General features: G+C 53.4%; 8 protein-coding genes across 8 annotated transcripts; 5 read left to right on the top strand and 3 right to left on the bottom strand.

Annotated features, from left to right (window-relative positions):
* Positions 1–109: 109 nt before the first annotated feature.
* On the top strand, positions 110–1,240 carry GNI_113490 (actin; the record flags this gene model as incomplete). The annotated part of the gene is made up of 1 exon (XM_011133279.1): positions 110–1,240. One exon carries the CDS (start codon positions 110–112, stop codon positions 1,238–1,240), a length of 1,131 nt encoding a protein of 376 aa, XP_011131581.1.
* Positions 1,241–1,417: 177 nt separating this feature from the next.
* On the top strand, positions 1,418–2,040 carry GNI_113480 (hypothetical protein; the record flags this gene model as incomplete). Its single annotated transcript, XM_011133278.1, has 2 exons — positions 1,418–1,557; positions 1,680–2,040. The coding sequence occupies 2 exons, from the start codon at positions 1,418–1,420 to the stop codon at positions 2,038–2,040; spliced, it is 501 nt and encodes a 166-aa protein (XP_011131580.1).
* Positions 2,041–2,155: 115 nt separating this feature from the next.
* On the bottom strand, positions 2,156–3,352 carry GNI_113470 (peptidyl-prolyl cis-trans isomerase; the record flags this gene model as incomplete). Its single annotated transcript, XM_011133277.1, has 1 exon — positions 2,156–3,352. The coding sequence occupies one exon, from the start codon at positions 3,350–3,352 to the stop codon at positions 2,156–2,158; it is 1,197 nt and encodes a 398-aa protein (XP_011131579.1).
* Positions 3,353–3,752: 400 nt separating this feature from the next.
* On the top strand, positions 3,753–5,564 carry GNI_113460 (hypothetical protein; the record flags this gene model as incomplete). Its single annotated transcript, XM_011133276.1, has 1 exon — positions 3,753–5,564. One exon carries the CDS (start codon positions 3,753–3,755, stop codon positions 5,562–5,564), a length of 1,812 nt encoding a protein of 603 aa, XP_011131578.1.
* Positions 5,565–5,977: 413 nt separating this feature from the next.
* On the top strand, positions 5,978–6,681 carry GNI_113450 (hypothetical protein; the record flags this gene model as incomplete). Its single annotated transcript, XM_011133275.1, has 2 exons — positions 5,978–5,999; positions 6,038–6,681. The coding sequence occupies 2 exons, from the start codon at positions 5,978–5,980 to the stop codon at positions 6,679–6,681; spliced, it is 666 nt and encodes a 221-aa protein (XP_011131577.1).
* Positions 6,682–6,705: 24 nt separating this feature from the next.
* Positions 6,706–7,032, bottom strand: GNI_113440 (hypothetical protein; the record flags this gene model as incomplete). The annotated part of the gene is made up of 1 exon (XM_011133274.1): positions 6,706–7,032. The coding sequence occupies one exon, from the start codon at positions 7,030–7,032 to the stop codon at positions 6,706–6,708; it is 327 nt and encodes a 108-aa protein (XP_011131576.1).
* Positions 7,033–7,837: 805 nt separating this feature from the next.
* On the top strand, positions 7,838–8,649 carry GNI_113430 (putative DNA-directed RNA polymerase II; the record flags this gene model as incomplete). Its single annotated transcript, XM_011133273.1, has 3 exons — positions 7,838–7,983; positions 8,024–8,131; positions 8,283–8,649. The coding sequence occupies 3 exons, from the start codon at positions 7,838–7,840 to the stop codon at positions 8,647–8,649; spliced, it is 621 nt and encodes a 206-aa protein (XP_011131575.1).
* A 411-nt stretch (positions 8,650–9,060) lies between these two features.
* Positions 9,061–12,042, bottom strand: GNI_113420 (hypothetical protein; the record flags this gene model as incomplete). Its single annotated transcript, XM_011133272.1, has 1 exon — positions 9,061–12,042. The coding sequence occupies one exon, from the start codon at positions 12,040–12,042 to the stop codon at positions 9,061–9,063; it is 2,982 nt and encodes a 993-aa protein (XP_011131574.1).
* Between the last annotated feature and the right edge of the window lie 104 nt (positions 12,043–12,146).

Raw genomic sequence — 12,146 nt, 5'->3', positions numbered from 1 at the left:
CGGGCGTGTGCGACCGGAAATAAAACGAGACCAGGTGTCTAGGGTACCCTGGATATAAAAAAATATACAGATCGACTAAAACCAATCAATCATCCATTCATCAGTTAACATGGCCGACGAGGAGCAAGCCCCAGTTGTTGTCGACAACGGTTCTGGTATGGTGAAGGCAGGTGCCGCTGGTGAGGATGCTCCTTCCAACGTTTTCCCTTCCATCATTGGTCGGCCTAAGCATGCTGGTATCATGGTTGGTATGGAGAAGAAGGAAGCCTACGTGGGCGACGAAGCTCAGGCGAAGCGCGGTGTGCTACAGCTTACTTACCCGATTGCCCACGGCATTATTACTAACTGGGACGATATGGAGAAGATCTGGCACCACACTTTCTACGACGAGCTCCGTATTTCTCCCGAGGAGCACCCCGTTCTCTTAACTGAGGCGCCCCTTAACCCCAAGGCGAACCGTGAGAAGATGGTCCAGATGATGTTTGAAAATTTCAGCTGTCCCGCTACCTATGTGTCTATCCAGGCCGTGCTCTCCTTGTACGCCTCCGGAAGAACCACTGGCATCGTCATGGATAGCGGCGATGGCGTCAGCCACACCGTTCCCATCTACGACGGTTTCGCCTTGCCCCACGCTGTCATGCGTCTCGACCTTGCAGGCCGTGACTTGACTGAGTACATGATGACTCTTCTGCACTTGAGAGGCCACGCCTTTACCACTTCGGCTGAGAAGGAAATTGTCCGTGACATCAAGGAGAAGTTGTGTTACATCGCTCTTGAGTTTGATGAAGAGCTCAAGAAGGCCGAGGAATCTGACGAAGTTGAGAAGACTTACGAACTCCCTGACGGCAACGTCATCAGCGTCGGCAAAGAACGCTTCCAGACCCCGGAGGCCTTGTTCCAACCGTCTCTCATCGGCCGAGAAGCCCAAGGTGTTCACCACACTACTTTCCAGTCCGTCATGAAGTGCGACGTTGATATCCGAAAGGACCTCTATAGCAATGTCGTGCTCTCCGGCGGAACCACCATGTACGAAGGCATCGGTGAAAGAATGACCAAGGAACTTACAGACTTGGCTCCTTCCACCGTTGGCATCAAGGTCATCGCCCCTCCCGAACGTAAGTTCTCTGTCTGGATCGGTGGCTCCATTCTATCGTCCCTCACTACCTTCCAGAACATGTGGATCACTGCCGATGAATACGAAGAGTGCGGCCCCGTAATTGTACACAAGAAGTGCATGTAAAGAGCTCCTTTTTATCGCCCCCTATCAGACAGTTATAAGATTTTAAATCCTTCTGCTAATTATTAGTAATATTTGTTCTGTTACTTTATAATCTCATTCCCATAATAAATTCCCATAGTAGCACTGGTCTGGCCACCGTGGGTTATTTTTAACCCACTGGCGAAGTACTAAATTAGAATGCAAATCCACATACGGTCTATCAGCAATCTGCGCTTTGAGCTCAACGTGGAGCCATACAGTACGGCCCTCGAGGTAAAGGAGCTGATACAGGTAAGCATTACAGCGGGAAATGACACAACTGAGCAACGTGAGCGGAGGTATGAATGTCTTCAATGACTGGTTACTGGAGTGACTGGTTACTAGAATGAATGGCTACTAGAATGAATGGTGACTAGAATGACTGGTAACAAGTGCGAAGAAGTCCCCAGGTTCATGGCAGTTTCCAAGCCGGATCGGACCAGCTGCCCATAAGCGGCAAGTGCGAGGGCTACATGAAATCCGCAAGTGCGCGATGCACCCGCAAGTGCGCGATGCACCAGCGGGCGAGGCACGATTACGAACATGTGGCGCAAGAAAAAGAGCGATTAGATGAGGGCACAAGCAAGAAGAGCATGGCGCGTGTTTTAGGAAAAGGAAGGAATAGTTCCACAGCAAGTTCGTTTGATCTTCAACGGCCGTCAGATGAACGACGAAGACGTACTGGAGAAAAGTGGGGTGACGGCAGGGGCTACATTGCATATGGTTCTACAGCTGAAAGGAGGTTGTTGAACCGAAAATTGTGGACTAAAATTGTGGACTAAAATTGTGGACTAAAATTGTGGACTTAAATTGTGGACTAAAATTGTGGAATTGGACTAAAATTGTGGAATTGGACCTGGACTTAGTTACAGGATCTCTAGGAGGGTTACAGGCAGGTTATTTGCGGATCTCTAAGAGGGTAATGTCGAAGACCAGATCGCTGTTGGGAGGGATGCGGTCGACGCGTTGGTTGCCATAAGCGAGCTTGGAGGGGATAAGAAGACGGCGTTTTTCATTAGGCAACATTCCGATTACACCCTTGTCGAACCCCTTAATAACGTCGCCGTTGCCTACCACAAACTTCAGCAGACCGGCGTCAAACTTCTTCCCGTTCGACGCGAGGGTACCGACGTACTTGACTACCACCCGCTTGCCAACCGTCAGCATGGAGCCGGACCCAGCCGTCAAGACCTGGTACGACAAACCCTGACCCAAGTGCTTCTTCACACCCAACTTTGTATCTGCTGCCACCTCGCCCTTCTTGCTCTTTTCTGAGTCAGTCTTGCTCTTTTCTGAGTCAGTCTTGCTCTTCTCGGTCTTTGCGTTCTCGGTCTTGACGTTCTCAGTCTTGGCGTTCTCAGACTTCTTTTTGGGTACTTCCTTGATCACCTCAGTTGACTTTTTCTTCTTGTCCTTGGACGTGGTAGCAGCTTTCTTGGCTGTAGCCTCCTTGGCAGCAGCTTCCGCAGCTTCTTTGGCAGCAGCAGCTTCCTTGGCAGCAGCGGCTTCCTTGGCAGCAGCTTCCGCAGCTTCTTTGGCAGCAGCGGCTTCCTTGGCAGCAGCGGCTTCCTCGGCCTCTTCGTCCAAAAGACTCTCGGGCTCGCTGTCATTCTCCTCGCTGTCGTCGTCCTCTTCGTCTTGACTGTCTCCTTCCACTTCCTCAATCATGAGGCCTGCCTTGGAGGGTGCTCCGTCAGCCATTTCCTCGTCAGTAGAGACTTCGTCCAGGTCGCTGTTGCAACAAGCTTCCATGCACTCGTCGTCCATGCACTCGTCTTCGCTGTCACCCTCGGGGAGACTACACATACCGAGCACGGCAACCTTACAACTCTCGTCGCTCGTCACCAACTTCATCTTAAAGGAGTCCACACACACCATCTCCGATTGGATATTCACTGCATAGGGGTATACCAACCGACCGATGCAAATGTCACGTACCGTGTCCTCCAAGTACACTGTGCAGTCCTTGCCCTCCAACAAAGTCAACTGCACAATCTGTATATCAAAACCCTCCTGCACGAATTCCAAAGGCTTCTCCTTAGTCACCTCGTGACCCCAAGGAGCATTGAATAGCACATCCGACTCGCAACTCATTGACACTTAATTTTTTAATGCCCCAAAATCCACTGGCCCAACACCGGACCACAGGTTGAACAATGGCTACGAGGCCGGGCCTCTTCATGCTGCCGGACGGCCTGTTGCGTAAGGGAAAGCTGGCGTGAGGGAACATGTACGTGCGGCGTGAGAGAATGTGGTACCTGAGAGGTACACTGCCTTCGTGAGAAGTGCATTGCGTGAGGGGGTGGGTAGAAAGCTGTACGTGAGTACCACGAGGGAATGGCGTGACCGCATACGAAAAGGGGGACTGGAAGGAACGATTTTTCCAGTTGAGGGTTCCTGTAAGGTAAGCGGTGGAGACGGGAAAACGGCAAGGATGACTGCAAGGAAGGACTAAGACTTTGACTGATAAGTTGGGGTGCACGGCACAAACATGATGTCTCAAGTCTCTGATCTCAAGCAGACTGACGCGCAGATCGTTGTCGAGATACCAGTGCCGCACTACCCCACCAAACAACCGGCAGACGCCGTGCCGTGGTGCCCACCCGAGCACACCTGGATGAACAGTGCACCGACTAGGTCATGTCCTTCCAATGACCGGCACACCATGCCGCCGTGTTCATCCAAACTGGACACTCTAGGCCAGTTGATCTCTCAGAAGGACGAGCTTGAGAACCTCGCAAACTCGGCTGGTTGTGCTGCTAGCCCCACTTCTGCTTCGGTACTTCCAAAAGGCGGAGGACTTTCGGATTCGGCTGAACAGTCACTGACTACTGAGCCACTACCAGCTCCTGAACAGTTACCAACGGTTTTTGACCACTCACGGGCAGCTGAACAATTGCCAGTAGCACTTGAAGCGTTGGTAACTGCAGAACAGTTGCCAGGTGCTGAACAGTTGCGGGGTGTCGAGCAATTGCCTCATTCGGGGCAGTTACCAGCTACTGATCAGCTACCCGCTATAGTCCAGTTCTTAGTCGTAGAGCAGCTGACCGCTGCTGACGGCTTATCTGCTCCGAAAGAGTTACCGAATACTGAACGGTTACCAGCGGCAGGACTACCAGCGGCAGATTCCAAGACAAGCATTCTAGCGGACGGTGCGTTAAAATCTGAATCAAACGTTGCCCCGTCAAGGTGCCTACCGGGAGTAGGATTGTCTACGGTGGCGGGAGACGTTGCATTGGACTGGTGCGACCTTTGGCCGTTTTACCAAGGTGAGTTGGAGCCGCATTGTCGCGAGTTGAGTTCCTTTGCCACAGCTCACTGCTCAGAGTTAACAGGATCAGGTTGGCGCATTTTGAGGGGGGACGTGAAGGTGATTGTGGATGATGTAGCTCGCCAGATGCCAACCCGGGCGGGACGTCAGTGGCTAGGTGCGATCCTTTGGTGGCATCATATACACACCATGCCCTACCAGCAAGCGCACCTGTATATTTTGAGGAATATAATTTGCACGTGTGCTGAGACCGCAGCCTCACTTGTCAGTCGCGACTCGACCAGGATTCGTGGTGACCAGGATTCGGGTGAAAAGCCGAACTCGAATTCTGGTCGCCATGGTCGGCCAGGTCGGGATCCGGACCGGGAATCAACGTTTCAGGTGGTAATTAGGGCCTTGGTCTCACGGCCAGGTGGGCCTGGGTACCAAGACGTGGAAAGTCTTGTCAAGGCGGCCACGGATGATGGGCGGTTACCGCTGCTGGCGGGTCTGTCGTCGATGGTCTACGGACGGGTACTGACTGACTTCTTTTTTAGTGGACGTGCCGTGCGGAATTTGTTACCCCGGTTCTGGCGGTCGCCAAACGATTGGGAGGTGAATGCGCAGGAGCTCGCAACGAAAGCCAGTCTTCTCCTGGCTCATTTCGACCCAGAGCTGGAGGACGAGTTCAAGCGGCACGGGGGTAGCTTGTTGTGGGCAGCGAAATATACAACGGCTATTGGCGCCAACCTTATGGAAGGAAACATGTGGAAGGGTTGGCTGATAGTAATAATGCTCATGAGCAAAGCCTGGGGCGTGAAACCGTTTTATCTCTGCCTCGCCTCTATTAGCCATGCTCTAGCCGAGATTCACCACCAGATCTGTCACAAAACTCAGCCCGCGCTGCCCGACCAAAAACTGTCCAATTGCACGCGCCACGATGAATGCTTGGCAACCATCCTCAATGACGATACAGCCAAATCGTTGCTGGAAAAAAAGAAATTGGAACTGTCTCCTGTTCTTTGGAATCCACTCATTGTAAAGCATTTACGATGAAACTTGGAAAAAGACCTGAAGGCGGCTGTTTCGGCGCCATTATTCACCGTCGGTCAAAGAGGAATGGAGCAACCCCGCCTGAAGCCGACAGATTTGAACCTGAGGACGCTCCCGGACTGTCGCTACCCATACGCATTCGACGAACCATCGCGGACGGACCAAGAGGACCTGTTGTTGATCCGGCCGCCACTCGCCTTCCAGCGAAAGAAATCTCGCCCCCTACTTTAGCCAGACCTTCAAGGATTTGATTCCAACTATATACTGATCCTTTTTAACCCCTTAGTGTAGTTAGACCACCCAACAATATTTATTCAAAACATTACCGAACGTGTGTGCACACATCCTCGTTTTTTACTGGGACAAAAACGCACCAAGCTCCCTTCTTTTGTCAAGTTTTGTATCGCGTCCCTGATATGGAAATCGACTATCGGCTCGGTAATATGCGTCAAGTCTCTTCAATTTTCTCTGTTTAGGCGAGCTACCGTCTGAGGTCCAAGATCTGATTATTCGGGACATCGATGAAATTCAAGGGACTTGGCGCGAGCGACAGAAGCGGAAGGACGAGGTATTGGCAATGCTACAACGCTTGGGAGTAGGCGGGATTAAGCGTCGCCTGGTCGTTAACGCTGAAAGTTTGTTTGAAATCCGAAAGGAGTGGCCTGTGAAACAAATTAATGAAAGTCAATTACTTCAAGAAGATAATGCATTATCGCCCAGGAGTGCAACCGAAGCGTCTACGGAGCCTTCGTCGCCTGTGAGGGGCGCTGGATCAGTGGCGGAGTCCAAGTGGTGGCAGAAGCAGCATTTCCCCGCGGGAAGGTTTGTGGAAGGGGCGATTTGCGTGAACTCGAACGAGGCCGTAGAGATAGTGGACCCTGAAACGGGTCCGTGGAGTTGTACAGCAAAAATCGCGGAAGGAGTATTTTATCAAAAGCGGACGAGTGAGAAGCACCAGGTGACGATGTATGAGACAAGAGCTCTGGTTCGGCGACGAATAGATGAAGGGGATAAAAAAGAACAAGACAACAAGCCACTGCAGTATTTCCAGTGGGTGCTTCAGGACCACCGATCAGGGAACAACATATTGCGCACCCATTTTTATTTGGAGAAGGTGTAGCTAACAGCAGATGATTGAAAGCGGTTAGTACCAAGCGTGATTGGCGCAGTCCCAGAAAGTGTGAGTGTACGGGTGCGCTGCGGGCGGTGGTGTCGGGAGGTTGGCAGCCGGACACACATGGATGGGATTGGGCTGGTACGTTTGATTGTAGGTGGTGCCGAAGTCCCTAGTTTCGGGGGTGGGTTCAGCAATGCGATTTGCGAGGCCGGTGCCTGGAATGGGTTTGCCGTTTGAGTCTAGCAAGGGTCCGCCGTCTTTGGTGGCGATGGGGATGCCGTCTTTGTCCAGGATGCAGAGGGGTTTGCCGTCGGGTCCGAGTTTGGGTGTGCCATCGGGGTTGAGTAGGCCCATGCGTTTCGCGGCAGCAATTCGTCGTTGTTGCTCGGCAGATTTTGCCTTGAGTGCGCTTTGGAAGACCTGGGGTCCGTAGACTGAGCGATAGGTGGAGGTGCCTTCGAAGGGAAGGGATGGTGGCGGGGGAGCGGGAGGCGGCAGTTGGGTCGGGGGCGCAGGCTTCAAGGGTTGGTAGACGTCCCGGTAGGTGGAGGTGCCCGTGAAGGGTAGGGAGGGCGGGGCGGCCGCGCAGTGGTGGCGGCCGCAGGTGCATATTTCGTCGATGCACAGCCCAGGCCGCCGCGAGGGGGAAGCCGAGCGGCGACGCAGTTCGTCTTCGGGGGCCAGCACTAGGTGCCGCGCGGCTGGCGGACACAGCACGTCAAAACCACTGAAAAACGCAAAGGATGTGTGCACCTCCCACAACAGTGCTTACACTGGCTCTCTGTAGCGGCCTGCCTTAAACTCCGCAGGGTTCCTGCCCCGCGGCACTGTAGGATATCCTCGATAAAGCATGCACGCACGACCACGTGCGCGTGCTCGACCACACAAGTCTGTCCCACCACACACTTGCGCTCAACCAGATGCTTGTGTTCCACTACATATTTGTATTCCGCCGAACAGGGGGGCCCGACTAAACACGTGTGGCCCACAAGTTGTGTGCCCGACACGTTTCCATATGTGTGCCCCGCCCCGCCCCGCCGAGATGAACCTAGCGCTGGACCGTAGCTGGCTGGCCTAACACTCAGCCAGCACCAACGACGAAGCCCGGGAACGGGCGTGATGGTTGCAGGCAGCCCAGCGGCAGGATTTAAAAATTCACATGAGTGACGACTACGTCCGTCGGTTTTGGCGATGTCGCAAGACGTGTTGCGAAATGCTCGAGGATCGGGGGTACATCGTCTCCCAGCACGAGAAAAACGAGGCGTTCCCGGACTTCATGCGGCGGTTCGACGAGGCTAACCGACAGTAAGGGTGACAGGCACGAACAGTATTCTTGTTTATTCAGACGAGGACAAATGCTGTTGTTGGGAAGTTTAAGGACCGACGAGAACCAGAAAATTCTCGTATACTTCTCGGATGAGCCGAAGAAAACAGGTGTACGACCAATTAAGGAGTAAGCGAGGAAGGGGGGTTCATGATCGGAGTAGGATCATGACTTGGATATGGGGGTGTGTGGGGGGGGGGGACACATCGCGGTCTTCGGCATGTCATGACCGAGAAAAGGGAAAACACATTTCCATTAACGTGTGCATAACCGTGTGTAGATTGTCTGATAAGATGGAAGAGCGAGGTATCAGTAGTGCGATTTTGGTGGCTCTGAATTCGATGACGGCTTTTGCCCGGAACGCCATAGCGGAGCTGGCTCCCCAGCGTCATATAGAGTATTTCATGGAGGCAGAGTTGTTGGTCAACATTACTCGTCACGAGTTAGTCCCGCGTCACATTCCGCTCTCAGATGAGGAGAAGGAAGAGTTGTTGGCCCAGTACAAGATTCGAGACATCATGCTTCCCAGGATCCTGCCCACGGATCCTGTGGCCCGGTACTTTGGTCTGCGACGCGGCCAGGTCGTTAAAATCATTCGACCGTCAGAATCGGCCGGCCGATTCGTCACCTATAGACTCTGCACCTAGACGGGTCAGACGAGCAACATGTGTACCAACGCTGCAGTAACGCGCTGCTGGATACCCACCAGCCTCCTCAGATAGAAAGGATTCGTGACCTTGTTCGCAACCAGATAGCACCGCCAGATACCACGACTAGATATTCGCGCCTAGAAGATGCCATGGCTGGAGAAGCCGTGACTAGAGATCACGTTTTTCGTCAGCCCTGCATGAGCCCACGTGAGATGAAAACGATCAGTGATGCTTGTCTTCTGCGCGCACCTGTCATTTGACCGCATACACCGGGTGCGAAATGTCGTGCAGTCTCCTGCATCTCTACAGCTCCCGGCTGCGTGTGTGTGTTCCCACTGCATGTGTGTGCTTCCAACACTGTATGTATGTTTTGACTGTACATCAGACCATCTGGTCTATCTACACTATCTAAAACCAATTTCTAGTTCTGGCTGCTCTCTGAGAAGAGTAGTAGTCGTCGGTGGAGACTGTTTTGGCTGGTTCCTGTTTTGGATGTTGTATGTCAAGTTCAGTAGCGCCAGGTCTGAATTTGGGTCCACTGTTGATGACCTTGTTGCTGATCTGTCTCAGCATGTTGGCGGCGTTCTGAGCCACCTGGTCCTTAACTGAATTTCCGTCCAGCGAAGCCGACGAGGTCTCAATGGGGCGAGCTGGGACTTGCTTAGGGCCGGACTCCACGAGCCCCTCCACAAGCGACTTTACAATGTCAGACAGCGGATTGTTGTTCACAGTTTTGCTCACATCCTCCACCGACGATGCAATCTTCCCAATCAGCTGGTTCCGGATGCCGCCCCACTCGTCAGCCATGTCAGCCCACTCCACCGACGCCACCTCCTTCGACTCCTGTGCTTGAAACTCGCGGGGATTCTCGTACTCCACCGTCACAGGCTTCACGCCTTGAAATATGACCCACTCCCCGTCCTCGTTCAGGATCGTCTCGCCCGTCGTCGACCTCAAAACGTCGTCCAATGCCGTGGGCAACAATCCGTCCAACGTCACTACAGGCCTCTCTGCCCAAACATTCTCATCGGCACCAGTCGCCGCAGTGTCACCGGCCAGGACGGCAGCCACTGTGTCAAGTGGGTACATCTCCGGCTCATAGTCCTCAGGCAGTCCTCCCTCAACCAGTCCTCCCTCAACCAGTCCTCCCTCAACCAGTCCTCCGTGAACCACGACAGGCACCTCGTTCGAAAACGCTCCCACATGTATCACACTCCCCGCATCCACCTCCTTGGTTCTATCATCAGAAATCATCTCTTGCTGTTCGACCAAGCCACCCACCGGGTATTGTGCATCCGGCTTACGGTGGGCAGCAGCTTCGTCAACAACAGAGGACTGGTCGACCGGAGGCTCTGCAACATGTGCCTGGTCAACAAGGGGTTGGTCGAGAAGGGAGTTGTCGACAAAGGATGGGTCTAGCAGGGATTGGCCGAGAAGGGAGTGGTCAACAAGGAATCCGTCACCAGGGAATCGGTTCTCGGGATACTGGTGGTAAACAGTCTGACCAGCTCGGTACCGAGGCATCTCAACCAGTGCGTCACGGTCGTATACGATCGGGCCGTAGGCATTCTGGTTGTAGACATCCTGATTGTAAATCGACGGAGAGCGAGGGTCCTGCACGTACTCGTTCAGATCATATAAGTATTCTTTCAGCTCATATAGATCCTCAGTAGGGTAGTAGGAGTCGTCGACAAGACCGTTAGCAGCAACAAGGCGGCGCCCTGCATCCCCCAGACTTCGTCGTTGGAGTGCTTCGGTTCTGCTGGCCACCTGTTGGAGGGAGCTTACTACGGAATCGATGAACTCCTTTATCGTCACCATCCTCGAAGGGTCTGTACTCGTGCCGCTACTAACGTCCGACTTCACTGGTTTGAGGTTGTTCATTGCGTCCACGTTACTCGCTGTTTCATCAGCCGGGTTGGACGAGCCTGAAAGTTTCCCAGACGGCGACCCAGAGTCCGTTTCGCCAGAGCCAGTTCCTTCCGGGATGGCTTCGGCGGCCACAGGTTCTGCAGAAGTCTTTTTACTCAAGGCTTCCTCAATCAGCTTCTCGGCAGCCGCTTTTTCCGCAGCTGCCCGTTCCGCAGCCGCCTCCTGTGCCTCCTTATCTGATGCAACCTTCCTCAACAAGGCCTCAGTTTCAGCCTCTGCCGCCTTCCGCATTTCGGTCTCCTTTTCGAGTTCCTTTCGCCAGCGAACTTCCGCCTCTGAAATCGAATCGCGAAGGCGTTCCTTGACGAGGGCGGAAACACGATCTAAGATCTTTGTTTCCTCTGAAAGTTTAGCGTCCTCTTGCTCTCGACTCCGCGCTTCCTTAGGACCTACAGAAATCGAAGTACAACCAGACACGGTTTCCCACATGTGTGTCGAAATCGTTCGAATCGTGGCACAGATAAACAAGGGTGTGAGGGAGGGCCGTTGAGGGTGACAGGCAGATAGGTGGTGCTTACTAGGTTGACTATATACCTTTGCCATTTGCTCTAAATAGTCGTCGAGCTGTTGCTTTTGTTGTTCCACATATCTTTCAATGCCGGACCAGGTCTGAGAAACCTGTAGATCCGACAGGTTCTCGGCCAACTGCTCAGCCGAGTTCGCCGTAGGGGCCGGCTCGGAAGCTCGACCAGAACCTCCCATAATGGTCGAAATCACCTTCTTTAAAGTGTTCGATGACTGCTGAAACATCTTATCCACACTTGATACCGATTTCGACGGCTTTCGATCGGCCGCTGGCTCACTCCACGGAGTCACATCTGTTGCATACCCCCACGGAGTCATCCTCTCACCCCGAATCGTATCGGGCATCATCGGAACCACATTCGAAGGCGCCTCCGCTTCCTGCAAGTCTACCCACCTATCGCCCCCCTGTCTCTCGCCCATATCGTCAGCCCACACAGATGCTTGGGCAACGGGGAGGCCGCCTTCACGGATATGTATACTCCTGCTACCAGGTAAGCCAGAGTCGTGGAATAAACGATCGTCACCAACCGCGTAAAACGGACCATCCTCCATCCTGCCAGACTGTCTGTTCACCCTAGGCTGCACTCCACCGTCCAGAATGTCCCCCTCCAGAAGAGCGCTCTCGTCACTCTCCCCACTCCAGTTACGGATTCTTTCACCATGCCGGTCAAAGCTCCTCATTCTCTGCACTAGCTTTCTTGGGACCACATCAGATTTAAAGAACCTCTCTTCGCTTTGGTTATTCACACCGCCACGATGCACCGACTCTGCCCTCACGTGAGCGTTCGGCCGAGTCTCATCATCATCATCGCCGAAAACCAAATCTTCCTCGTCATAGTCATCGCCAACGAGGATCTGATCCGAGAGAGTCGGGATCCATCCGTTCTCAGACCTGTTGGAGCCCGGGAACCCGCCCCGGCTTGGCTTATTCATGTCATGGTGTACCGACTCTGCCCTCACGTGAGCGTTAGGCCGAGTCTCATCATCATCATCGTCGCCGAAAAGCAAATCTTCCTCGTCATAGTCATCGCTAACGG

The sequence above is a fragment of the Gregarina niphandrodes genome, assembly GCF_000223845.1.
Source record: "Gregarina niphandrodes unplaced genomic scaffold scaffold00026, whole genome shotgun sequence".
Taxonomy (NCBI): Eukaryota; Apicomplexa; class Conoidasida; order Eugregarinorida; family Gregarinidae; genus Gregarina; species Gregarina niphandrodes.
The sequence above is the reverse complement of the archived record's forward strand: the minus strand, read 5'-3'. Positions and strand labels throughout refer to the sequence as shown.